This window comes from Neopsephotus bourkii, unplaced genomic scaffold (genome assembly GCF_033783945.1).
Source record: "Neopsephotus bourkii isolate Nb327-2 ecotype Australia unplaced genomic scaffold, CSIRO-AGI_Nbou_v1 NB_962, whole genome shotgun sequence".
Classification (NCBI taxonomy): domain Eukaryota; kingdom Metazoa; phylum Chordata; class Aves; order Psittaciformes; family Psittacidae; genus Neopsephotus; species Neopsephotus bourkii.
The window spans coordinates 8985184-9013063 of NW_026901456.1; the positions used below are offsets into that span (position 1 = coordinate 8985184).

A 27880-nucleotide genomic window follows, 5' to 3' on the forward strand; every position below is an offset into this window, starting at 1 on the left:
GCATCTGTCTCACAAACCCATTTCTTCTGGGCCCAGAGCAACCACCACAACCTGTCTGTTGTAGGGCATTGTCACTGTCGGTCACGGCACAGCCAGGCCCCCTCCCTGCCCTTTCAGGCCATGGGCCGCTGCCCACCAGAACCTCACGGAAGTCCTGTAACAGACTTAAATAGATATTCCCGCCGGGTATCAACGAACCGGGCAGAACCGGGGGGCTCTTTCCCGCAGTCTCCTCAGGGCACCGGCAGCCCCGCTCCCAGTCCCCTGGGGTTCCCTCCGGCCACCTGTAGCTTCGCGATCGCCAGCAGGCCCCCACAACCCCGCCCGGGAATGGCTGCCCCAAGCTCAGAGCGGGGCGGAACGGGCCGGCGGCGCCTCAGTGACCGCCCCTTCCCTATCCCTGTGGAGAAAAGAGGTGGGCTGCACCTCACCCACACCGAGCAGCCACGCCCGGCGCCCCTGATCCCGCGTTTCCCCTTTATTTCACCCGTTTTCCGGGTTAACCCCCGGGCGGCCGCGCCGAACTCCGCAGGCGGCGCTCCCCGGAAGCGGTAATGCTCAGGCGGTGATACAGGAAGCGGATGAGCTCGCCCGCCTTCCCCTCCGGAGCGGCGCTGCGGGAACGCGGGGAGGGGGTGGGGGGAGGCGGGGGGGGGGGCATCAGCAGGCCGCGAGGCGGAGTGGCCCGTCCCAGCCCCCCCAGCACAGGGGGAGCTGCGGTGGCGTTTCCATGGCGCCGTGCGGGCGGGGGAGCCGGGGCTGAGGACCCCGCCTGCTCATGGACCCCGCCGCGGCGGCGGCCGCCGAGGAGGAGGGCAAGGAGAAGCCGCCGGTGATCTACACCATGGAGAACAAGCCCATCGTTACCTGTGAGTGCGCCCCGCGCCACCAGACAGTCGTTAAGAGTCGCAACCGGGGGGTGTGGAGGCAGCAATGGCTGTCCGGAGCAGGGGGGTGGCTCTGGCCGGTGCCCCTCTCTGGGCCCGGGTGGAAGGCGGCCCGGGGCGGTGTCCGGCGGCGGGCGGGCCCGCAGGGACTGTGAGGGTGGCTGGCACGGCGGGGAGGTGGCAGCGGGGCGAGGCTGGGAGCGGCCGGGTTGGAGGGGTGCCGGCACTCGGGGCTGAGGGACACGGAGCCTACAAGGGGCTCTGGTGTCCGGTTTTGCCTCTTTACTGGTAGTGTACCCCCCACCCCCTTTAATGGCAGTGGATAAACTTGGTTTTCTGTCACTGTGTTTCAGGGCTATAGTAGAGAGAAAAACCAAATGACATGCTTACAGGTGCTTAAGGGAAGAGATTTAAATATGACAATAAATCTTAAACCCCAAACTTCTTGCCAGTGAGCTTTTTGTAGTTTTAATCTGGGTTGGAGAAGTCACGAGGAGTAAGATATCCTCTGTGGTGAGGAGAAATTCCTACTGACATTATAATTTAATATTTACTGTGCTTTGGTTTCATTGCTGAGACAGTTTATTTAACAAACCGGATCGTGTGTTTCCAGTAGTGAATTATTTCTTTTAGGTGTCAGAGGCAGGCAGCTGGGATGTGTGCATGCTGGTCCTGGTGTAAAATATGAGCTCCTTACACGTATGGAGAGTTGATTGCACACAAAAGTCCACTTAGGCATGTGAACTAGACTGGACGTGAGGTATCGCTTCTTTACCAAGAGGCTGTTGAGACACTAGAACAGGATTCCTAGAGAGGCAGTAGATGCATGCCTTAGCTTTCGGACAGCCCTGAATTGGACAGGCAGTTGGATGAGATGATTGCTGTAGGTTCTTTCCAACTGAAATAGCCAGTTCTATTCTAAGTACATCTATAATGTTCTTATTAAAGAAGTAAGGTGAATGAGATCAGTGTAGAGAATTCTGCTTTTTTTTTAACAAAAATCAACCCATGACTGTTCATTCTTAGTCAGAAGTATCTCTATCGATGCCATAACAAACTGTGTATTTGCCCTTTATCACTAAAATGCTGGGAATGATTTATGAGCCTGTGAAACAGAAACTGTTACACAGGTATGTGTTGTCTTACACTGAAGTCAGAAATTTTTCAGGATTAAGGTCTTAGACTGAGTTGATATTAGGAAAATATATCTAACTAACCTTGTAACTATGTAGTTATGGAACTTGATGTGTTTATGTATTTTCTCCAGGCTATTTTATAAATGTGCTTTTAAAAGTCTTTCTTAGACTTTTTTAATGCAGTTCATAAACTGAAGTCAGTGATATTTGTATTGAATCTTCTGTACTCACCTCTTCCAAGACTTTTGAAATCCATTTCCCTACAGATTAAAAGTCAGAAAAATATACACAGTGGAAACATCTAGAGGATATCGTTGCCTTCCTTGTTGTTTTTATGCTACTGTTAAGGCTGTGGTGGCCTGCTTTTTAGATTTGCTGACTCTATCCTGTATTCAAAATTGGAGAGTCTCTGTGTGTGGGGTGGTGGCGGTGCATGTCAGGCCTTACTGTTCTGTATGATTTGAATGAGGAGCGTATGTTGAAGTACATGCAGTTTTACCTCAGGCTTGCTTTTTTCTTGATAAATGCAGAAAAGAACTCTGGTATCTTTATGCAAGGAAATTTTGAAAATTCTGAACGTTAAATTTCATCAGATTTCAGTCAAGCCCAATTATCTGATACTGAAAATAATATTTCATACAGCGAGTGTACTTCATGGTTGCAAAATGTTTCGGATTTATCACTATACAGTATGGTAGCAGCATATTTACAAATGAGATATGAGGTGAACCTTGTGTATTGGTTGTATGCATTGCTCCTGTACTGAAGGAATAATTTCCGGTGCTGTGAACAAGCATGACAGTAGTATATTTACTAGAATGGCTTGGTCTGAGATAAACTAATTCAGAAAATAAGGCAAAAGTGCTCAGAGATGACCTCTCTGGTAAATGTAGTAAGGGCAACTTGCTACCATTTTTAAACTGTAACATTTGCTTTTAATGGGGAATGTGTTTTGCTTTAGCAGTTTTAGTTTCCTTTTTTTTCTGTTCAGAGAACTGAAGCAGTTAGAAACCCTAGTATTTCAAACAAATGCATTCAACAGAAATCACTTACTTGAAGGCAAGCTCTTCTAAGCATTGCATTGCCAGTGATTTATTAGGAGGTGAAGCTTGGTCTTCCAGGGAAAGAATTGTTGGCTTGGTATTGGTCTGCGGGAATACACATTCAAAGCCATGATATTAGAAGCTGTTCAAGAAATACAGTTTATCTTTCATTTAGTGGTTCTGATTTCATACATTTGGAGATGTCTGAGATAACTGCCCCACCTGGCAGGTGCACATGAGGGGGAAACAGGTCTGCAAGGGGGTGCCTAGTTTTTCATTATATGAAGGAAGAGTGAAGGTTAAGTGACGCTGTGTCTTGGAACATAAGGATTTCCTTTTTGCTGCAAGATTTAGATTAATCTCTGTCAGGTAAATATTTGTGTCGTGAAATACTCCTGTTAACTCTTAGGGTTTATTCTTAATAAGGAAGAACCCAAGAGAGAGTTTTGTTTGGAATAAAACTTCCTTTGAACACTGTGCATACCGGAGACGTTTTGTAAACAAATGACTTGAAATAAACTTGACAGTATTGTGAAAGGAATGCTTTTCTGGTAAAGACATTTATGCTTTCAGATTTGTGAGTTAGTCTGTATTGTAGCAGTAGTTATTTTCTGTTTTGGTATAACCCTGAATTCAGCACTCTCTATGTAGGTACAGGCTTTGGCCTATAGAATAAAAATGGTAGATACCATGTAGCTTGTATATTTGATGGCACTTGCAAATACAGTTTTTGTCACTACTCTTCTCATGTTGGTACTGCAACTTAATTGTCCTTAGGATTTTTATGTAGATGCATTAGCCTTTTATTTGTGGTATTTGTATTACTGGCAAAGCCCTACAGTTTTAATAGAGTTTAGGTTAATAGTTTTCTGAACTGAATTCTATCTAGCCAAAAACTTCTAGAGACATTTTCTCTAGGCAAACAGACAACTATATGTTGTAAGTGTGGAAAAAATAGTGTATTCACAGAAAGATGGTGTTTCTGTATGTTTTTTCCCTTTTCTCCAGATGGCAGCATCCCATGTAGTATTAAATAATTTTTGTCAATTAGGACTGACTGCCATGATGATTCCTTTCCAAATTAGTTTGAACGGCATTCTTAGGCAGTTGGTCTTACATAGTCATGAGTACCAGCAGCATATTCTTGTTAGTGTTAAACCTTTATTTTACATATTTAGTAGTGGAGCAGTAAGTAAAGATGTAAAGTTTTAGAAAAAGGATTTTCATCTGCAGGCTACCGGTGAATCAGCTAAGATTTTTATATAGCAATTAAGCTGTCTTGTGTTTTGAACTTAGGCCTCTTTTGAACATGAATCTGAACTGGGGGGGAAGGAGAAACATTTAAAAGAAACAAATACAATACACCCACCAGCATTCCAAAACTTCAGATGGATCCACGTATAATAGGCTAGGGAATTACAAAAAAGATTCATAGCAGAAATTTTTACCATTGGAAACAGAAGTGCGATTAGAAAGATTAGCAGTTACTGGTGTTTGGGGTCACAAACTAAACAAAACCACACCAAAATGTAGTTTTAGCACTCAGCTTTTTTTAAAAGTGTTTGAAGCCTTTTATCTCAGTCGACTGGGTTTGTCATTGGTATCAAAGGAAAATATTTGCCTACTTTAGTCAGCTGGCCTCAGGAGTTTTCTTTTTCACTGCCTGCCTATGTAGTGAGTTATACTGCAGCGACAAAGCCTGTAAGTTTTCAGGAAGTTTGGAAACTGTTAGGAAAAAAAAACCCAGTTCTTTGCATTTTTTAGGCAGGCATCAAACAACAACAGCAACAACAAGAAGTCAGTATTTTATGATTCTTTTGTATCAAACAGCTTCCACAAAGAGTACATGTTTCTCTTGGGAGTCCTTGTAAGGTGGTCATTCTGGTTCACATATTATTCCTGAATGAATTTTCAAGAGAACAAGTGTCCCAGACAGGGGTAAAGGAGGATGGCTTCATTGACTCGATCTACCAAAATGTCAGGGAGAAAGACAAAGAGGAAGGAATCATAGAATTGTTTGGGTTGGAAGGGATCTTACTAGTTCCAACTCGTAGCCCTGTCCAACCTGGCCTAGAACACTTGCACGGATGAAGCAACCACAGCTTCTCTGGGCAACCTATTCCAGTGTCTCATGACCCTCACAGTGAAGAATTTCTTCCTTACATCTAATCTAAATCTACCTTCTTCAAGTTTAAAGCCATTGCCTCTTGTCCTGTCACTACATGCCCTTGTAAAAAGTCCCTCTCCAGACATCTTGTAGCCTTGTTTAGGTACTGGAAGGCTGCTATGAGGTCTCCTCAGAGACTTCTCCAGGCTGAACAACCCCAGCTCTTTTAGCCTGTCTTCATAGGTCTAACTGTAACATCCGTGTCTTCACAGTTTAGAGACAAAGATGTTGTGCAGGACAATGTCAAATGCTTTACACAAGTTCGGTTGTGATGGTATCAGTTGCTCTTCCCTTATCCACCAATGCTGTCATCCTGTTGTAGAAGGCCACCAAATTTGTCAGGCACAGTTTGCACTTATGAAGCCATATTGGCTGTCACCAATCACCTCCTCAGTTTCCATGTGCCTTAGCATAATTTCCAGGAGGATCTGCCCCATCTTGCTGGGCACTGAGGTGAGATTGACTGGCCTGTAGTTCCCTGGGTCTTCATTTTTTTTGTCTTTTTACAAATGGGGAAGAAGGGGGAAAGGGAAAATGTAGGACCAATAGCATAAAAGTTTTAAAATTAGTAGTTTGGACATTCATGTGGTCTTCTGGAGCTGTACTTTCTAGGATGCACAGTCACCTCTGCATTAATCTACAACTTAAATAAGGAGTGTTTTGGCTTAGATGCCAGCTTCAGTTCTTGGGTAATGTAGTTTTCAGAATTTCTCCCCAGAATTAGGTTTATGCCTATGAGGTGCTCTATAGAAATGCAGCCTGTGTTTTTATTTCATTTACATGGTGAGATTTTACATCCAGGTTCACAATCAAGACTCATTTGAGTAAGTTTTGTTTTTCTTTCACTTGACCTGGCCATCTTAGTATTTTGGATGTCAATTTGGTAGATATCAAGTCTTTGAAGGTCATAGAAATGTTTTTAACTTGGGCTGTCTGATTTAAGGTTATCATAAAACCCTCTTAAGGTTCTATTGCTTTGCTTGCATTTGATTTCTGAGCTGTTTGTATGAATTTGTTTGCCAAGTGTTTCGATAAGTGACAAAGGACGCACCTTCTGTACTTTGCAATGTGGAAAGAAAGGAAATGTGCTCTCTCATTTCTTCCTTTTCTCCAGAAGTCTCTCTTTTTAATATATATAATTTGAACACTACCGCTTTCTGTTATTTTCTGGAATAGCAGGGTGCTTGAACATTATCATTTTTTAGTTCCCTCTGTATTCTGGAGTAGCCCTTTTTACTTGAAATGTTAAATTCTGAAACTTTCTTTTTGCATACATTGGAGAAGTGGTGACTGCTTCATCCCTGGCAGTGTTCAAGGCCAGGTTGGACAGAGCCGCCCTGAGTGACATGGTCTAGGGTGAGGCATCCCTGCCCATTAAGTTGGAAGTTCATGATCTTAAGATCCTTTACAACCCTAACCATTCTATAATTCTCTGACTTTCAGGTACAGTACAGAAAGTACACTTTGCTATGCTCCCAAGGTAAAATACAGGGTTCATTCTTTCAGTCAGGCTCCAAGCTTTATGAGTTATCATTCTACTGTGGTGCTCATGTTGCTAAATCAGTAAGCCATGTTTCACTCTCTATGGGCAGTAATGAGTTTCAAACCTATAGACTGTTTTCTGTGGCCTAGCTTATAGAGAACTTGTTATATCAAGTTATAACGTAACTTGATATAAGACAGTATTAACAATATGATTAACACTTGCTTCAATAATTGTTCTAGGCTTTGTTTATAGTCTTAAGATCTGGCATGCTACGCTTAGTTCACAGCATAGGACAAAGGTGAAAAGTCAAAAGCAAAGTGCTTTCTGGAGACTTAAGGCTAAAGCTCTAATAGTAGAGTGGGGTTTTGTTTGTATTTTGTTTTTTAACTATTTTAGAAAATTGTATTATAGAATATTAGCTATTGTGGTGAGACATCAGAAGTGCTGGTTTTGCTTGTTCTGCCAGCCTATCAGACTTTTAAGTTTGGTATTTTAATGATGTGGTGGTAGAATTATGCTAGTGGCTAGTAATCAAAATAACACATATTGGAAAATTGGGAAAAGGTGAGTGGACTAGAAAAGGGTTTCCAAGATAAACTAAAGCATGCTAAGCTACTGTGGAGGTAATGCCAGGCTGTGTGCCAGGAGATGAGACTGCATGGTGGAAGGGAGACGAAAGGTGTTAGGTAATTCTCCAGCCATAGCTCTCTGAAGATCTTTCTGTTCAGGCTGGGCTATACGATTCCAGATTGTAAATAGAAAACAGGTGGAAAACCATGAGGAAATAGCAGAATTGCCTTTATGCCTCTTAAAGTCTTGAGTGGAAAATGATCCTGGGGAAGGGTGGGGTGGAGGGAGGAGGGGAAAGAGTAGCATCTCCACAGGAGGAAATAAAGAGTTTAGGATTGAATTGCCATCTTCAACAGAAAGAGAGTACAGCCAGTGAATGATGTGGCAGTAAGGAAGAAGTGCAGGGAAGGGAGCAATAGCTGTGGTAAGTCAGGGCAACATGTGGATGAGAGATTTAATAAGTGATACCATTAAACTAGCGTGGAGTAGCTCATTCTCTCAGATTTATAGAGTGCACATGACATAACAGATTTTTGAATTATGATCAAATGCAGTGGTAAGTATGTTTTTGACCTTACTCCCTTTTCATTTGGATGTGTCTGTTTGCCAGATGTCAAATGCCTAGCCTTCTGTTTAAGAATCATGAAAGACCATTTGGGCATTATGCATTTGCCAGTGTGGTTGACTGGTCCATTTGTATTCGAACATGTCTGACAAAGTACCTTAATCCAGAGTTTACTATCTCTGTGCTCAAAGATGCCGGTAACGATCAGAAGCTGGAAGAACTTACTTTTAAGCCTGTCTTTTCCTTGCCCTCTCTGTAGCCAAAGGAAAAGAACAGAATTTAAGAATTAATGTTAATAGGCTACTGATAATACTTTTTTCCATATGGTAGACCTTACATTTTGTTCCATTTTGTATACAAGTAGCTACTACAGTGGTGTTGCATTTAATGTAGTTGTTCAAAGCCCAAGTGATGAAAGCTTAACCACAGATGTGTGATTCTGTATGGGGCCAGCTCCAGGGGACCCGCACCATGTTAGCAGACCTGATTTTTCTGAAGGCAGCAAGAACATGGTGGTCAGGGAGCTGCTTCATATTAACAGCAGCCCCATAATAATGGGAAGAGAGGAATCAAACCCACTAAAGCACAGAACTACGCTAATGCTGATTTTCTTATGGCAGTCCCAGCTACAGAAGGGATGTGAACCACTATCTAAATAGTCGTCAGGCTAAATTCTTGAGGGTTTTAATACATGTTGTTTGACCAATGACTCTGGCTAAGGAGTTGCTTGTTTAGTTAGAGTTGGACCAGCTGTTTGAATGGTACTGTCTTTGATATATGGATTATGTATCTGTGCGGAAAATTGTAATATGAAGCTGTAACACTTTATGTGGTATGTGCCTTGTCAAAGTGTTGTATTAGATTGTGAGAGCATGAGACTTAAGTCTAGTTCAGTGCTAGACTCCAGTTTCCATATAGCAGACAAAGTTACATCTTTTTATTGAAACAACAAACATTAATAGTATATCTTATTGATCTCTATTCCATAATTTGCATAGGATGATAGATTCGTGTTTCTCACTTTTAGGTGCTGGAGATCAGAATTTATTTACTTCCTTATATCCTACACTTTCACAGCAGCTTCCTAGAGAACCCATGGAATGGAGGAGGTAAACTTGCATTTTATTCTGTGATGTTATTTCATTGTGTGTATGTATTTGCTGTGCTCTGAGAAGCTCTTACAGCAACTGACTAGGGGAAAAGAGAACTTGGGTAAGCAAGGTAAATGTGCACATCAGGATGATCACTTCCACACTTCAGCTATGGGGAACTTCACCTAAAGAAAAATTATAGTAATGCTGTGTTTCTCTTTGTGCTTGTGTGGTTTTTGGGTTTGTCTTGGCATGTGCTTTGATGTGCTTTGGCGGCCTTGTTCTGAGAGTGATAAGCTTTCCTCTTGATGATATAGGTGGAACTTCCACGAAACTAGATGTGCTTTCCTGCAGAAAGTTTGGTATGGCCACTTTTTTCTGATTAGGAAAAAAAAAAAAAAAAAGAGGTAGATTTTCTTATTTGGAATTTTCTACTTGTAATGGTCCTAGAGATGCAGGAAATCTTTTAGTGAAAGCTGAAAAGCTTCTAGCTCTTGTTCTTGCAGAAAGGAGCATCTGTCTCATTGCAAGTGATACTAAACTTTAGTTAACTAAAACTAAACTGCAGTAAGGGTAGTTTGTGCTAGAGTGTTTCAGTTTATTCCTCATTCCCAAAATACGTGTTCATTTTTGTCTTCTGCTATGTACGTGTTATCTGTTAATTTCAGTTTTTAAACTTTGTAGGTCTTACGGCCGTGCTCCAAAGATGATTCATCTAGAATCTAACTTCGTTCAGTTTAAAGAGGAGCTACTACCCAAAGAGGGAAATAAGGCTCTTCTGACTTTTCCCTTTCTTCATATTTATTGGACAGAATGTTGTGTAAGTATTAGGAAAACACCATGAAAAACTGAGTACTTGGATTGAAAAATGAAATGGTTTTGATTTTCTGCTTGTGTTCTCTGGTATTTTTCATTTGATTTTTGTGCTTGTTAGAACGATTAAGTCTGCACTGCATAAGCACGAATACCCAGTAGTATTGGAACACAAACTTAGTCAGCTTGAGTACTTTTTGCAGTATTTCTTTGTAATGTTGTTTGACACTAAGAGGATAGGCCTTTGAATAACCTGTTTTCAGTACTTTGTCATGACAAAACCCAGGATCTAACAGTGTTAATGCAGAAGCACAGCACGCTTGCTTCTTAATACAGAAATGGCCAGGTTATTTTAGTTATGATTTATTCATGAGCTTTAATTGTAAGCTAAGATTTTTTTCTTTAGTGCATCTTTGATATGTGTCAGTTACTAGTACGTACCAGCAGTCTAAACTGGGTAAGATTTGGAATTTCTTCATCCTGTTTATCTACAGTTCACTGCTTTTTGCTTGGTCTCTTACGAATCAGTTATCCAGTTGACACAGAAAGGTGACTTCTAATCTGTGACCAATCAAAAGGTATCCAAAAAAGCCTTAAAAGTTGTCTGAATTGATCTATTTAAAACCAACCCAGAAGCCAGAAAAGTGCCAAACAAGTCTTTTGGAGTTTTTAAAATTTTATTTTCATGAAAAAGCTTTTAAACAGATTAAGATTTGAGCAGTATTAGAAGGCACAAACATCTCACTTCTGTTACTATGTGAGAATAAAACAGTTCAGCTTTGTAGTTAGAAACATGTTTTTGTTGTGAAGTTCAAGAATGTCTAAAATAATAAATTATTATTGAAAGAATGATAGGATACCAAATACTAAGATGTATTTACTGTTAAACAAAATGCTAGAAATAAATTCAAAGACCAAACCCTTACAATACTTTCTTATTTGATTTCTTTCAGTAAGTGAACTTAATCACCATTAACTCTGTTTGACTTGTCTTTTTGTTTGTCTTCTGCTGGAAAAAAAAGTTGCCTTTTGAAATTGTTGAGAATATCTGTTTGATTTGATGATTCACCATTTCTCATCCCAGGACACGGAAGTGTACAAAACTACAGTCAAGGATGACATCACTAAGTGGCAGAATGTTCTCAAAGCTCACAACTCATTGGACTGGCTAATTGTGGTAGTTGAGAGTGATGCCAAGAAAAAGAACAAAACAAATATCCTTCCCCGAACCTCTATAGTAGATAAAATAAGAAATGACTTCTGTAACAAACAAAGTGACAGGTAAGCATTCTTATACTTGCAAATATTTTAACCTTTTGACTGGTGTGATAATTTAAAAACTTTCTATGTAACAGGTTCCTTATTCGTTTAAGGACTTTCTTTGATGTCCAGCATTCAAACTGCTGGTACTGTAAGACCTGTACTTCGAAGAAGACTGACACAAACGATAAAGGGAGAAGTTTTATTTTCAGTTCTTCCTGGATTTGCAGTGGCTTTGAAAGTGTTTTAAAAAACTTTCAAGTATCTCCCCATGGCTAAGAGAGGTTTAAGGGGAACAGTGTGGTAATAATCAGGTTTTAGAACTTGAGGGGATTTTGTTTGCTTAGGTGCTTGCAAAAGCATTAGCAGAATAACAGGTGACAGGAGTGAGGTGAGCAGGGAATATGAAGCCAATAAAATAATAAGGAAAAATAATAATGAATATATGAAACTGTTTCTGCTTTCATTAAGGTCAATATAAGACACAAATGCTAATTTGATGCCAACTTTAATATATGCTCTCTTCCTTATTTTGAAACAGTTCACTGAGTCTATTATATGCTACATTTTTTTCTTTTAGCCTTAAGAGTTAACTTTAAACAGGATAAACATTTGAAACTGAAAAGAGTAGATGGAAGCACTCATTGGACCTTGGTGTGAGCTGACAGTAACTGTCAGGTCAGCATGTTAAAAGATTCTGTGTATTGGCAGCACTTTCTTTGTACCTAGACAGTGTTTGATATATTACAGGATTACTTGGGCAAATGCTTAGAACAACAACTCTGATTCAGTTTGGTTTTGGTTTCTAACTGGTTGATTGGCTTGGTTTAATCATTTTGCCTCAAGATGACTTTTCTATACACAAATGGTGTTTTATTTGGATGAGAGATTTTCCTGCCTTTGCAGGTACTGGTTGCTTTTTGAATGCTCCTAAATTGTGATAGAAAAAAATGAGGAAAGAAGTTGGTCTAAAAAAGGCTGATTTATTTGTGAATTAATGTGACTTGTTTATTTCTTTTCTGAGAAAAGCAGAATATAGCAAATTGAACTACTGTAAGAATATATTATGGAGGATTATTTCAGGTGATTTTAGAAAAGCTGACAATATGTGATCTAATGGATCTTGATTTGTATCTTGCATAATCCTTGCCAGGAGTAACTATAATTACTGTTCTGCTGATGTATTGCTAAGCAGACTTTTTCTTGGATAGCTACAGCATTACTCATGTTTAAGTAATCAGAATAATGTATCCGTAATTTGCTTAAAAAAACAAACGAAAAAGTAAAGCTTTATATACTTATTTTGTGGAAAACACTTAACAAAATCAAAATCCCAACATACTGCCCCCAAAGAAACAAACGTAACCCTCAACTTTGGTATTTTCCTCAGATTAGTGTTGAATGAAAACCTAAATTCTGTTCAGTTTCAATCTGTCAAGTATACACAATATTCAGCTGTGCATTTATACATGAACCTTGTTTTTACCTCCTCAAAAATATTTTTATCCATCTCCTTTTCAGATGTGTGGTACTTTCTGACCCTTTGAAAGACTCTTCCCGTTCTCAGGAATCTTGGAATGCCTTCCTGACCAAACTCAGGACGTTGCTTCTCATGTCTTTTACCAAAAATTTAGGCAAGTTTGAAGATGACATGAGAACTTTGAGAGAGAAAAGGACTGAGCCAGGGTGGAGCTTCTGCGAGTATTTCATGGTCCAGGTAAGATTCTCTTTTTATTGAGAAGAGTACTTGAGTCCTAATTATAATAAAGGCTTCATTGTTGTAGTAGTTGGCTTTCTGGTACTTTGAATGTTCTGCTCATTCTTTGCGGGTTGGGGCAGGAAATACGAAGACTTGTACAAAGCAGCATTCCTAGATCTTGTTCGCAGCAGATTTGTGTTACATTGTTATACAGCGCTATTACAAAAGCAGAATCAAAGTTTTATGGACCTCCACTGAAACAAAAAAAATTGCATCTAGAAAGAGTTTTAGAAGTTGCTCTTGAATTTTTTGTAATTGTCCCAGTACTGTGTCTGCAGTACCTATACTGATACTGCAATTGATGCATTCACAGTGTAAACAGAGGGGGAAAAATATTATGGGAGATGAGTCTTCAGTTTTTTGGTTTTGGTAGTTTTGTTGCTTTTGTTGTGGTTTTTTTTTTTGTTGTGGGTTTTTTTTTTGTTTGTTTGGTGGTTTGGTTTTTTTTGTTTTTTTTTTTTTTAAATATCAACTTTTTAATTGATGTATGAACAATATCTTGTAGTGGGTCAGGATCTGGATCCACATCAGAATTTACTGGCAAAGCTGTATGACTTAATCTTCTTTTGTGGACCTCCCTGTGTTAAGAAGAAATGGTACATCTGGCTACAATGGGAGGTTTCCCTACATGTGTGAATATTGGAAGGGAAAGAATATTTGGAAAAATAATTCCCAAAGCTCTGTGTATGGATGGGGGCAGGCTGCAATATCAGACATGACTAATATCAGTAACGTGATCCTTGTATTGCTTGTGTGTCAAAAGGAAGAACTGGCCTTCGTCTTTGAGATGCTGCAGCAATTTGAAGATGCACTAGTACAGTATGATGAACTGGATGCCTTGTTTTCTCAGTACGTTGTCAACTTTGGGGCTGGTGGTAAGTGTCCTCAAGTGTTAATAAATGTTAAATAAGTGTTAATAAATGTTAAGTGTATTAATTGCTTCAATATGCTTCTGCTAAACAACACAGTGCTTTGGGTACCTTATGCGTACATGGGAGAAAAAGATGGCACATTGTAGTGAAGATGCACGAAGCAGTTTGTGGTCTTGTTTTATGCTGTATGCAAACTCAAGTGTACATCAGTTATTCTCTCATTAATTTTTGTTTTTCATCTGAGGCTTAGAAGCAATTTTAAATGAAAATCTGTGTTTGGCTCTTACTAAGCGATAGTTACAAAGGGGGCCTTGAAACTCTGTAATTACTGAAGTATTGATCTGACTGAGATACAGTTGCTCTTTTCCCAGCTCACTGTTAAGTCACTCAATAAAGAGCTTCCAGAAGAAATGTACTCAGTTTTGCCTGAAATTACATGAGATATTTGCTATTCATTGCAAAACTAAATAGAAATATGCATTTAATCTGCACTCCAGAAGATTTAACGTTTTTTCCAAGAAAAAAATACTGTGCAAAAAGTATCAAATAACTTTAAATTGTTTTAATGAGCTAAAGCACATGCTGTTATGTAACAGCTTTAATCAGGTATGTGTTATGAATCTGCTAAAAATATAGTGCAGGAGTAATTGCAGTGACATGTATTTGTCCTGACTGAACCTGGTGCTATACCTGAAAGTGGGGATTCATGTGTTCATGATGGCTGAGTAAGAAATACTTCAGTAGATAAAGCTTATTTGTTTTAAACTTCAGGTAGGCTTAATTGCTAGATCACAAACTGATGCCATTAGGCTAATAACAAATACACAATTAACACAAAATGCTATGGGATTTCAGCGTGCTGAATTTCAGTTATCTGGTTTAACTATGGAAGTTTTGCTGGTTGTTTTTTGGTTCTGTTTTTGAAGTTAAGACATTAAGTCTTATGTCTTATGTCATATGATAAACATTAGAAAGAATAAGCCAGCTTACAACCTCTGGAGGGCAGGAAGAAGAGGCTTTAGTAGAAAGCAGTGGTTGATTCTTGGATATTAACTTTATTTACTTAGATGGTGCAAACTGGCTGACATTTTTTTGCCAGCCAGTGAGGAGCTGGAATGGTTTAATACTGCGAAAACCAATAGACATGGAGAAGAGAGAGCTCATTCAGAATCAAGAAGCCACTCTACTGGACTTGCGTAGTTACCTATTTTCTCGCCAGTGCACGTTATTAATCTTCCTGCAGAGGCCATGGGAGGTTTCCCAGCGAGCTTTGGAGCTTCTTCACAACTGTGTGCAAGAACTCAAACTATTAGAAGTGAGTCAGTATAATATATTCCATTATATGAACGATTTTATTCAATGATGATCTAGCAAGATTTTTGAAGTTTAGATATTGGCGACCAGAATACAGTAAACACTGTCTGTGAGTTATCAAAATGAGGCCTTAATAAAAGACTGTAAGAGTGCTACCATTGAATGCTTCATCGTGAGGATGTCTTTGGAAAGAAATTTGGAAACAAACCTTTGTTTAGTTAAAGTATTCTAGTCTCCACTTGGAAAGTTGAATTCTCAAGCTGGTAGGTAATTTGTCTGCTTCTTTTCTGGGTTATTACCAGTCTCTTGAACTGTAGTTCCCATCATTTAAATCTTAAGCAGTGTTGTACTGAAGAATATAAGGCAGAGTGGCTAGTATGCTGATATGCAGGCTAGAAGTCTGTAACAAAAAGCAGTTCTGAATTATAAACAGTACCTGTGGTAGGGCTTCTTACTGCCATATGAATTGGATGCTGCTTTGATCGTCTTTTTGGTTCTTTGTGATTCTTTTATGTGCCTAGCAATGCTCTTTGGTATTATGCATGTGTCTCTGCCTATCTCATCCAGTGACAGAAGAAAGAGATAGAAACAAGTGATATCTCTCAAAGCTTTTTATCATGTTGCATGCCTCGATGCTTTGCCCCTCTTCCTTCCATACTTTATTTTCTGCTGGTGTTTTTTAGTCCTCTGAGGGGCTTTTATCAGGGATGTTGCACACCGATCATCCTCCATGTAGGACCACAGATGTCTATGAATTGAAATACATCTTTAAGAACAGCACAGTGTGCATAAGAATATTTCTGGATTTCACTTTGTGACTCATCCATGTCCTTAATCCCATGGGTTCTCTGTTAGTTTTATCTGCTGTTATAACAGTAGCTCCTAACGTTTGCCTGTCTGGCACTGTGGTAGTGAGTTCCATCTGTTTATCCATATTTAAAAATGGAGAATCTACTTCAGCTACATTGTTGACACCTTCATGTATTCTAAAACTAACATGTAATTCTCATATATATATTATCATTTGTGTGTGTGTTTTGTAGTTGTGGGTGTTTTTAGTTTCCAGACTAAATAGATGCAGCCTTCTAAATCTCTGAAGGTGCTTACTGCAGTTCCCCTTTTTGCTCCACCCCAAGTCTGTCCTGTGCCCCCAGTGCTTGGGGCTCTTTCCTGCACTGTCTCTTATTTCTGCTGTTTCTGTCTTCATGTGGTGATCCAAATTGAATGCAGGTGTTCAAGCTGTGAGACAGTGACACTTACTTGTGCATAGCATGTAGTTATCCCTGCTGTGATCCTTTTTCTTAATACAGGCAAATCCCTTAATGCGGCTTGACACCATTTAGCGGAAATCTAAACTGTGCTGTTCTCATGACCTTTCTCTTCCTGAAAATTATTTCAGAATCCAGATTTTTATTTTCTGTTTCAAATACATTGAGCTTGCATGTTGAACTTTCCTCTCACATTAGTCAACTCCCTAGTTCATTATGGGTTTCAAGACTTTCATAGTCTTTCTAAAAGGAATATTTTTGCTTATGAACGGGATTTTGAGATACCATTATTGTGATCATATTCCAGGTCTTTAGTTATGCTCATCTTTATGTTGATTTGTGATATTTTCTGTATCAAACTCTACTGTCTTTCTTTATCATGTCCTGACTAATAACCCCTTCTTTGTAATTTTTTTGTCTAGTTGTTTGGTTTTGCCTTCATTCTTTAACCAGCTGTCCATGACAGATGTCTTATCCTTTCATTAACTAACTTACTCTTGAGAAGGAAACTTAGACTAATTTTTTTTTCCCCATTTTTTTAATCTTCTTAGTGTACTGTAAACTTCAGTCTCAGATCTGATGTCTCCTTAGGAAAATAGTAGTATATTTACAGAAGTTTTTCCTAACTCTGCTTTCCTTAGGCTTTGTTTCCAAATTTGGGGAATTTTCCCAAGGACATCTATTAGTCCTCTTTTCATTCTCTTCCATCTCGGTGAATGTATCAAATCTAGTTAATGTAATCACTGTTTAGTTGCTTAGCTGTTCTTGTTTCACAAGCTAATATATATAAAGTATTCAGGAGGTAGTGAGAGTTGGCCTGGTGGGGTTTTTTGTGTATTCTTGGAATAAGCTCTTCTAAGAGACTCTGCTGTGTTGTATCAATAAAAATATTTTGCTGAAATGTTTTTCTCATCTGACTAATGCTTATTTCCCAGCTAATTCTATTTGTTCATCTTCAGGTCTCTATTCCTCCTGGAGCTTTGGATTGTTGGGTATTTTTGAGTTGTTTGGAAGTCTTACAAAGAATAGAAGGCTGCTGTGATAGGGCTCAAATAGATGCAAATGTTTCCCACACAGTTGGCTTATGGAGCTATGCCACTGAGAAGGTAATCAAATTATGTGTTGTATTTGTGGTATTACAGTTTTGAAGTGGGACATTTGTTTCTGTGGAACAGATTTTTCACTTTCTATTACAGAATTTAACATGGGGTTCTATATCTTGTTCTTCCCATCCTTCTTAGGTGATTCTACGAAAGGTGTGTACCTAAGTTGGAAATGTTCCTCCCATTCATAGTATTTCTTACACAAACGGTAAAGGAAAAAGTTGTAGAATAACGAGTAGCAGTAAGGTGGAACTGAAATTTAGCAGAAAAAAACAAACTTAACAACTAGTGACAAAATTAAGAATTTAACAACAACAACAAAGTTAATGGCCATCCCCATTTTATGTGGTGTAATGTGACAAGCTGAGACCTTTTTTCTTTTGTGGGCTTACCTTGGTGGTTGACTTATTCTAAGAGAATTAACCAAAAGACCAACACAACTGAACTGCTTTAAGATAGTATCCTATGCTGACTCTGGGTATCAAGCATACCCACTGCTGTTTAGAAGTGGTTTTACGGTAGTGTGGTATTGTTGTAGCACTGTTAGAATGATAGAATTGTTTAGGTTGGAAAAGTCCTTTAAGATCTTTGAGTCCAACTGTTCACCCAGCACTGCCAAGTGCACCACTAAACTGTGTCCCTAAGTGGCACATCTGTATGCCTTTTAAATGCCTCTAAGGATGGTGACTCCACCACTTCAATGGGCAGCCTGTTCCAATGCTTGACAACCCTTTTGCTTAATAAATTTTTCCTAATATCCAGTCTAAACCTCCCCTGCACAACTTGGAGCCATTGCCTCTTTTCCTGTCACTTGTTACTAGGAAGAAGAGACCAGCACCCCTGTGCTACAATCACCTTTCAGGTAGTTGTAGCGAGTGATAAGGTCTCCCCTGAGCCTCCTTTCCTTCAGACTAAACAACCCAGTTCCCTCAGCTGCTTCCTGTGAAACTTGTTCTCTAGGCCCTTCGCCAGCTTGGTTGCCCTTCCTTGGACATGCTTCAGCACCTCAATGTCTTTCTTGTTGTGAGGGCCCAAAACTGAACACAGTATTAAATGTGCAGCTTCATCAGTGATGAGTACAGGGAGGCAGTCCTGCTGGTCACGCTATTTCCGATACAAGTCAGGATGTTGCTGGCCTCCCTGGCCACCTGGGCACACTGCTGGCTCGAGCTCAGCTGGCCCTGGTCTGTTTCTAAGCATCTTTCCAACCATTCTTCCCCCACCCTGTAGCATTACTTACAGTAATCATCTCTTTTCAACACTTTGGGCAAATCTGCAAGCTTGTCTAATTAGTGTGCTGGAGGCTGCCTGCATTTCTTGAGTATATAGTTTTCAGAAATATAGACACAGTTATTAGACATTATCTTTGGTTATAATTGTCAAACATCTCGAGCATTGTCCATGTTTATATGCAAAACCGGAAGGCTTTATTCTGCTTGTTATGCATGTAGGGACATATGTCTATGTACCTGTGTTCCAATGTTATTTGAGTCAGTAATTTATATGCAGCTTTATTCATAATAAAATTGATTTCTACTCTGAGAAACAGTTGCTTTTGAAAGGTTCTCTACTTTTTTCCCATGCAACTTTAATACAGATCTTATAAGCAGTACAATATGACAGTAGTGGAAGTGCATTGTAGGAATGATGCAACAAAATAAAAGGAGTTTTATATTGATTTTATAGCTTATTTAAAAGAAGCATGTGGGTTTTCTTACAGTTAAAATCCCTGGGTTACCTGTGTGGACTAGTGTCAGAGAAGGGACCCAATTCAGAAGACCTTAACAGAACTGTCGATCTGTTAGCTGGATTGGGAGCGGAACGCCCTGAAACAGGTATTAGCAGGAATGTATGCATTCTTTCTAATAACTGACATTCGTCTTAAATACCGAGTACGTAAATACATATATTTCCAAATATCCCTACATATATATGAACATTGATAGAACTAATATTTCTTACGATCTTCTCATGTGTGTCTAGTACTTTATCAATGCATCTCCTTACTGTTGCAAGTATAGGCTTTTCTATTAATGCTCCATTTATCAGCATTTAGGTAAATAGCTTTGAACAGTACTGGTTTTGAATAAAGTTTTTCATACTTGCAGACAAGTATTAAAAATAAAATTATTTGAAAAAGAAATGGAGCATCCTTGATCTGATGCAAATAGATAATCTGCAGCTGGAGCTACAAAGTGGTATTATTTGAGTTGAACTGCTATTATTTGTGTGTCTGAACAATCAAATTTATTTACTCCTTGTGGATTTTACCACAAGGGTATTTCTGAAGGTATTTCTGAAAGAAGTTTTAAGAAGTTAAATATGCTAGAACAATTATTATCTTTGAAGCACTAGCTGATAGGTTGATGCTTCACTTGTTCTTGCAGGTATGACGATAATTCTTAATTCAGTGCTATGGTGCCTGTTGTATTCATTTAAATGAAATTAATGAGGGCTTTTTTTCCTTCAAGAAATACTGACACATATTTGGTCTGGCAAAGATTTATAAATTGAGCAAGCTACTTCAGAAAAAAACTTGGTCTTACTAACCATTTTCTTTTGAATTACATTGTTTAAAGTAGTAAAATGTTTTTAAATTACAGTATACTTCTGTCATGCTGATTTATAAATCCAGCAGTGGGGAGTTGCGAGAATATTGGTCTTGGCACAACATGGTATTTAAAGACAATTGTGTGTGTTTCTTAGTTGAATAAATGTTCAGTTAAATGTACAGTTACATTGCTGCTTGCCTTTACCCTGCTACCCTGAACATCGTTCACATGTGCATACACATACGCAGAGTTGTGAAACAGCCTTTCTTGATCTTATTTTAGAGCCTGGGGAAGAAACTCATGATCTGTCTCTAAGTGATAGTGATGTTTACCACATAAAATTAGTTTCAAGTTTTCCCTCTGCTTTCTATTGAAGGAAAAAGTGGGTGGGGGGGAGCAGAGGGGGTGTTATTAAAATAGGAGTGTATTTGTGACACCTCTTGTTCTGCTTTTTCCTAAAGCCAATGCATCCCAGAGCCCTTATAAGAAACTTAAAGAGGCCTTATCATCTGTAGAAGCTTTTGAAAAACACTACTTGGTAAGCAGGGGCTTGTTTGCTTACATTAGTTTTGTGTGTTTACATTATAGGTTGAAGAGGGACAAAATTTTCAAACCTGAGAAAATAACACTGAGAACTTAAACCTATGTTTCTGTGTTTTGATATCAATATTGCTTACATACTGAACACAAGAGGGTTGACTTGTTTTACAGCTGGAACCTTGTATGCTCCCCAGGTTTCAAATATTTGATTAATTTTAATGTTTACGGCTGTGAGTTGAAGGTTATTCTCTTTAAGTATGTACACTTAATTATTAAAGTAGCCAATGCCATGGCTATCATCTTCTGCCATCCCAGATGCAGAATTGAGTCTTCCCCAGAAAAATATTGAGGTGTGAACTCAGCTTCCTTTTGAATGATTTAGACTTGCATCTTGCAATAGTGTAACATGGTTTATGTTATACTGTTGATTTATTTATATATATATACATATATATATATATACACTGTGGGACATCTCTGGGTATTAGGGTTGGAGCTGACATAGACTGACACATGAGAATTCTTACTGTGCTTTAATATGCATGTTTTATTCCCTGATAGCTCCCTTATTGAGTAGCCATTGTAATGATGATCTGTTGGTTTTCTTTGTTTGGTTTGTTTTTTTTAATGGAAGATTGTTAAATGAAATAAAAAAACAAAACACTGTCACAAGAATGTGGGGGGGGGTTTGGGGTATTTTGTTTGTTTTTTTTTTGTTTTCCTTAGATAATTTTCCTCTGAAACTTCTTATATTTGATTACTGCTGTTGGGGTAAAGTTGGAGGAAAGCTGAGCTGCTTTTTTTAATCTGAGAACTAGGTAGTACTTAGAGTTACAAAGTTTTATTGAACAAAAAAGTCTGAAAAGATTTTGTCTGAAGATACCAGGTTTCATTTTAATGCTTCATTTCTTTGTAAGACTGGTTGGATAGCTGGGCCAAAGCTAAAATCTTCAGAATTCTTAGATGCTCTTACATGTTCAGTTCTAACTTGCACCAAAATATCTCTGCTAAATTCTGCAGTATCTGCCTAAATTTAAGAAACTAAGCGGGATCTGCAGACTTTGCCAAAGAATGAATTTCCATTCCTGTTTGTATTTCTCTGACTGTACTTTTATGCAACAGAAATTCAAATATCACTATAAAAGATTGTTTTCTATGTAGCTGTCACATTAATGTATATGATTTATATATATCCATATTTTATCCATATATTCAGTGGAGAAGAGCATAGAATTAGTTAAAACTTCCAGGTACAGTGAATATCATTTACTTGCATTTCAATTTTTATTTAGTCTGGAATGTAAAACGCAGCTTTTCAGACACGTTAAAAGCAGGAAGTGATGAGCTTTTATTACCAAAAAAACCCTTTGTTCTTATTCCATGGCTGGTCTCATGCAACAACTTAAGAATCTTTTGTGAGACTGTCAGGTCTTCTATAAGCATGTTGGCATGCCCCTTAATTTTGGGGGAATATGGCTTTTTGTTTGTAGGTGTAGCTGGTGTCTAAGACCCCTCTGGATCTATTAAGGAGTGATAGAGTGGTCACTTAGTTTATTGTAGGATACTGTTGTGAGTTCTTAAAGAAAGAAAGAAGTAATTTTTCTAGGGTCTCCATAAGAAATAATCAAAAACGCCTAAGAAAGGCTTTGGGAGCTCGTTTTAGGTCATTTTCCTACCCCACAGGAATAGATGCTTTCTGACATACTCTGCAAAATATTAGGCAATTGGAAGTGTTTTGAAGCGTAGTTCTTAGTACATAAAGTGAAGGAGAATGAGCTTCTGTGGAAGATTGCTGACAGTCAGAAGTGGCTGCGGGTTTGTAAGATGTGAAATGGTTTTATGTTGGTGGCCAAAGATTGAGAACTTGAGAAGAAACATTTGGTGGTGGTATACAGTGTGTGTTGTAACTGCTGATGTTGTGAGAAAGATTTGCTGCTGTTACTACAGGTGTAATAAGGGCAAAGCAAGGAAGTGTGGCTGCATTGGAAACTATCTTAAAGATGGCTGAGGAACTTCAGTGTGGGATTGCATAGCTTCGCGCAATATTCATTTAAGGCACTCTTGCGAAATTACTCCGCTTGTAACTTAGCATTTTATGTTTAACTGTATGTTTACATACTGCAAACTTTCACTAAAGCTGCATGTAATGCCATTAAGTGCATGAAAGAATCATGTACCATTTTCTGCGTGTAGTTGATTTGGTTTTGAAGTACTAGTTGTGCGTCTCTGGGGCAAGCTCTAATATTGTTCTAAATACGTTACACTATGGTATGGCCTGGAATGATACACTACGCGATCCTGCAATGATAGTCTAATGGTATATAGTCACTGAGAAATAGGTGTTTTCAAAATAAGACAGGAGAATTTAAGTGTAAAGAAGTGCTTGAAACTGCATCTGATCTATTATTTTGGTGGGTTTGGGTTGCATTATTTAATTGTTAATAGACTTTTTCTTCTGCCGCTTGTAATGCAGATATGGGATAATGACCAACTGCTGAAAAAGTAAAAATGACCTGTTACAAACTGCTCTGTATTGTGTGCTGGGGCAAGGGGAAATCTGAAAATGATTCATTCTGGTCATTTTGTTGTAGTAACTTAGTTACTGGCTATGAGTTTATGTGAAATACTGTGTAATTACTAAAAATACATAAAACTTATAATAGTTTGTTGTTGTTTTTTTAAACAGGATCTGTCCCATGCCACCATTGAAATGTACACAAATATTGGAAGAATTCGCTCAGCTAAGCTTGTGGGAAAGGACTTGGCAGAGTTTTATATGTAAATGAATGTTTAAAATGTCTCAGATGCATTAGCTTTGGAAATTCTGAATATAATCCTTGAGGAAAATATGCTGTATTTAAACATGGGTTTTAAAAAATTTTTTGAAATGTAGATATACCCAAAGTTTCAGGCTGTGTTTCAGAAAAAAGAAAAATTAAAAAGAAAGCTGGCAATCTCTTCATATCAAACCCTAATTCTTTAATAACTAAATAAGAGTACTCATGTTTTAGTACTTTTGCCTTCAACTGTCTTGTGTTCTTTAACTTGGTCATTTCTTCTCCTTGGGGGAAAAAAAGGGCAGCGGGGTAGGGGGAGAAAAAGACATATCTTTGCATTTATTATAGCCTGCTTTGTAACAACTTGTTTCAAAGCTTATCTTAACTACATCTGTGTCTATATATACCTAAGAAAAGCCAGAAAACATGGTATTTGGAGAGTAATTAGTTTCGTATGGAAAGCTGTTTCCCCACTGTGAAACTCAACAGTGATTTTATTTCTAACCTCCAGATATAGAATCATAGAATCATAGAATAGTTAGGGTTGGAAAGGACCTTATGATCATCTAGTTCCAACCCCCCTGCTATGGGCATGGACACCTCACACTAAACCATGTTACCCAAGGCTCTGTCCAACCTGGCCTTGAACACTGCCAGGGATGGAGCATTCACAACTTCCCTGGGCAACCCATTCCAGTGCCTCACCACCCGCACAGTAAAGAACTTCCTTATATCCAGTCTAAACTTCCCCTGGTTTAAGTTTTAACCCGTTACCCCTTGTCCTGTCACTACAGTCTCTAATGAATAGTCCCTCCTGAGCATCCCTCTAGGCCCCAAATATATTTTTTGTGTTTATCCCTGCTGTTAAATTCCACTAAAGGAACCTTGTGCCTTGCTCTTCTATTTAATTTTATTTTTCTTAGAAGAATTCTGGAGTCTCAGGTGGCTTATTTGGGAAAACATGTTTGGGCATGTTTCTCACCTTTGTTTGCTGAAGCAGTCTTCTAGCCACAACACAGTCTCCTAAATTAACTTATTCACCTGAGGGATTAATGTTAGGTTTAAAGACTACCATTGAACTACTACTGTATAGAGATAAAATGGTTTACAGCATCTTGTTCTACATTCACATGCAGTGTTCCTCTCCCATCACCCCTTTTTGAAAATGTGTAGAGTTTTCATGGCTGTAGAGGTTCTTTTATCACTCTGTACTCATCTCTTTTTATTTTTTTAAAGGAGGAAGAAAGGTCCACAGAACGCAGAAGTCTATCTGCAAGGAGCACTGAAAACTTACCTTGCTGAGGGCTGGGCATTGCTCGTCACACATACAAGAAAACAGTTAGCCGAATGTCAGAAACAGCTTGGGCAAATAGAAAAGTATCCTTTAAAAGGCAGAGGCAAAAAAATCAAGATTGGAGAAAATGATACTTCTGATTTATTTTTCTGATTTATTATCGCTAACTTTTACTTAACAGTTCATGTTGTCAGACATCAGAGAGCTGAGTTATTTCTTGTTTCCATTGTTGCTGTTCATTTGAGGAGGGTTGGGTTAGTTATTTTTTTCATTTCTATTTTGTCATGGTTTAAGCCCAGCTGGTAACTCAGAACCACACAACTGCTTGCTCACTGCCCCCTCTTCCTCTCCTTGCTCCCAGAGGGATGGGGAGGAGAATTAAAAGGTAACTCCCACGGGTTGACATAAAAACAGTTCAGTACCTAAGGTATAACACAAAACCACTACTGCTACCACCAATGATAATAATAAGGGAAATAACAAGGGGAGAGAATACGACCATTCACCACCTGCCAACCAATGCCCAGCCTGACCAGAGCAGCAGACTAGCCCTTCCGGGTAACTGCCCCCAGTTTATATATACTGGGCATGATGTGCTGTGGTATGGAATACCTCTTTGGCTAGTTTGGGTCAAGTGTCCTGTCTCTACTTCTTCCCGGCTTCCCCTCTTCCCTGGCAGAGCATGAGACTCAGTCCTTGGTCAGAGTAAACATTACTGAGCCGGAGCTAAAAACACTGGTGTTATCAGTACTGTTCCCAGGCTGAAAGTCAAAACCACAGCACTGCACCAGCTACCAAGAAGGAGACAAATGACTGCTACTGCTGAACCTAGGACATATTTTTTCATTTTTCTTTTTTAACATATGGTTCACTTATAAATTCTTGCATATGGTTTCTGCTGAAATATGTGTCGGCTCTAGAGAGTGGGGCAACATAAATAGCGTGAAGTTTGTCATTAGTTCAGGAGATACCATAGAGGTTTTTTATGATTCTGTTTGTATTTCATTATTATGGAAGTTTTTGTGTGGTACTGCTTTTTCATTTGGTAAATATGGCAGTATAGTGACTTCTTATATTAAGGAGCTTAATTTCTGGGCTTGCTTTCTGTACTGCTGCTACCTTTATCCTGTATCTGACCTGGCAAGGACTCTTCTGGTATTTGTAATTGTGACTTTTTCTAAAAGTTACACAGAGGCTTGGAAGATGAAAATCTTGTGACTTTGGTTACTGTTCTAATGTTTTGGGGTCTTTTTTTTTTTTTTTATAATTTATTTCCGGTTTCAGAAGGGGAGTGGGAGTTGTTTGCTTTTACCTTGAGTAAAAGCTCAGTCTACAGTGTGTGAATGAAATCTCTAAACGCTGCATGAATGCAAAGTAATACTTTGAGAGAATGATTTGGCTCAATCCTAATGTTTGACAGGCTTCAAATTCTTCACTTTGATACTCTGTGCATTATTTTCATGCACCAACTCTATCAGCTACAGTTGTATTTGTGATGCTGTACTCTTCCTACTTTCAAGATAAGAGATGTCGGGAGGGAGCAAAGTCTGTTGACTGGCCTTGGGTGTTTTGTTGTATTCTTTTTGGCATCAGAAACAGCACAATTACGTATTTTAGCAAAATTGCAAATTTTCATTATTTTTTGGTGATTTCAGGGAAGGGTAGGGCTTTCATTGGTGCTAGAGTTATAATTCCTGTAGGTGTTCCAAACTGGCATGGTCACAGAGTTTCCTAGCTTTTTGTAAAGTTGTTGGATTTTGTTGTTGTCAGTTGTTTTTCCATGTCCAAGAAGCTCATATTTTAGTCTCTAAGTGACAGAAATACTAGAAATCTTCTAGAAATCTAGAAATACAGACATTCTAGAAAATACAACAAATCTTACTGTAGCTGAAAATCACTTTTTAGCTGAAAATCAACTAAGTTTGTAGTATATTTTGGGTTTTGTTGTTCTTTGCTACTTTTTGTTTCACTAGTTTTTTTTTTAGAACTAGACTTGGAGACTGTGAATGTCTGCCTTCTTTGAAAATTCTTACATCACTTTGAAACACTCTTAGATTTTACTGCTTCAGTGCAAATGTTTTTCAAGAATCTGAGCCAGTAATATTGCATTCTTAGCTAAATACTTAATTTGTATCCCCAGCACCCAAAAGTATAAAGAATATCTTATGACTTAATGTAAGTGATGCTGTAACAACTGATAGATTCTCAGCCAAGTAAATTGGAATATAATCAAATACTCAAGTTATTTAGTTCTAAATGTTGGGCAGTGTAATGCAACACACTAGGTCTTTAACTTGCATGCTGCATTTATCTATTGTCAAATGAATTTTGTATGCTCACAACTCTTTTTAGATGGAGGAAGATTGCACAGGTTAATAATATGGGTCATATCTTAGTATGTCTGTAAAAATAGGAATTCTGCAATATTCTCAGATGGTAATCTTCCATTGTTTCTTTTCTAATGGAAGAGTATGGCGATGATAAAAGCAGGTCTTGTATTTAATGATCAGGAAAGCAGTACTTGAACTGTCTTGTTCTCAGTCAAATTTCTGAATGTTATAGGTTTCTAGCTCATATTTCCTTAACTTTGTTAGTTATCTTCAAACGAGCAGTCTTTTAGCTGGTGATGATCACTTAACAGAAAATGAACGCAAAAACTTTTGCCAAGAAATACTAGATTTTGCCAATCAGCAAGAAGAGAACCAAGGTAAGTATCGTGCTTAAATACTTAATATGCTCTAATCTGATCTTTCCCTAGAAGTGGATTGGAAAGCTTTTTCCGATTGGTTTAATTACCTTGTGTATAACTTCAGACCCAACATGGTTCTTTTCTTGTTGTCTCCAGAATTTTTATAAAACTTCTGCAATAATTAAGAACAGTCAAAGGTAAGAGAGTAATTAACATTTATATTGAATACTGGAAAGGCTTTGTTTCCCTTCACTTTGTTTCTCTGCTTTGACAGCTCATGATTTATCTTGTGTTAGTTTTATTCCAGTTCCTAACTTACCTTTGTCTCCGCATTACTGGTGCACAGATGGCAGCTCTGTGATGATACTCCTTTGGTTTTGATGTTAGATTCTGTACCCATCCACTTGCAGCTTATTTTTACCGTGTTACCTCTTCTCTTTATTCTTCCTGCTGCGTCACTAATACCTTGCTCTCAGATATTAATCATCATTCAAATCCATACAAAATACTTCCTGTAAATCTGAAGACTTCGTTTCTATGCAGGAGTTTTTCCTGATGAATGGATGTAGCATAAGTAATACATTATTTTAGACTTGCCTCTTAATTCAGTTTTGGTACTGCCTCACTGATGGTTTTTGGAATCTAGAAAAGAGAATGAAAACACTTTGTATGGTAAAGCTTATGCCTCAAGGTA

The 27880-nt window shown here is 38.5% G+C and overlaps 1 protein-coding gene across 1 annotated transcript in view; it reads left to right on the forward strand.

Moving 5' to 3' along the window:
• The first annotated feature begins 636 nt into the window (after positions 1-636).
• TRAPPC10 (trafficking protein particle complex subunit 10) overlaps positions 637-27880 on the forward strand; it is a 43830-nt gene continuing 16586 nt past the window's right edge. The window contains exons 1-13 of the mRNA XM_061359273.1: positions 637-869; positions 8882-8963; positions 9630-9765; positions 10843-11039; positions 12540-12735; positions 13541-13652; positions 14717-14964; positions 17191-17337; positions 19055-19169; positions 20348-20424; positions 23113-23204; positions 24440-24580; positions 27092-27204. Coding sequence (XP_061215257.1) covers positions 779-869; positions 8882-8963; positions 9630-9765; positions 10843-11039; positions 12540-12735; positions 13541-13652; positions 14717-14964; positions 17191-17337; positions 19055-19169; positions 20348-20424; positions 23113-23204; positions 24440-24580; positions 27092-27204 — 1747 coding nt within the window. The 5' untranslated portion in view covers positions 637-778. The remainder of the gene's footprint in view (positions 870-8881; positions 8964-9629; positions 9766-10842; positions 11040-12539; positions 12736-13540; positions 13653-14716; positions 14965-17190; positions 17338-19054; positions 19170-20347; positions 20425-23112; positions 23205-24439; positions 24581-27091; positions 27205-27880) is intronic.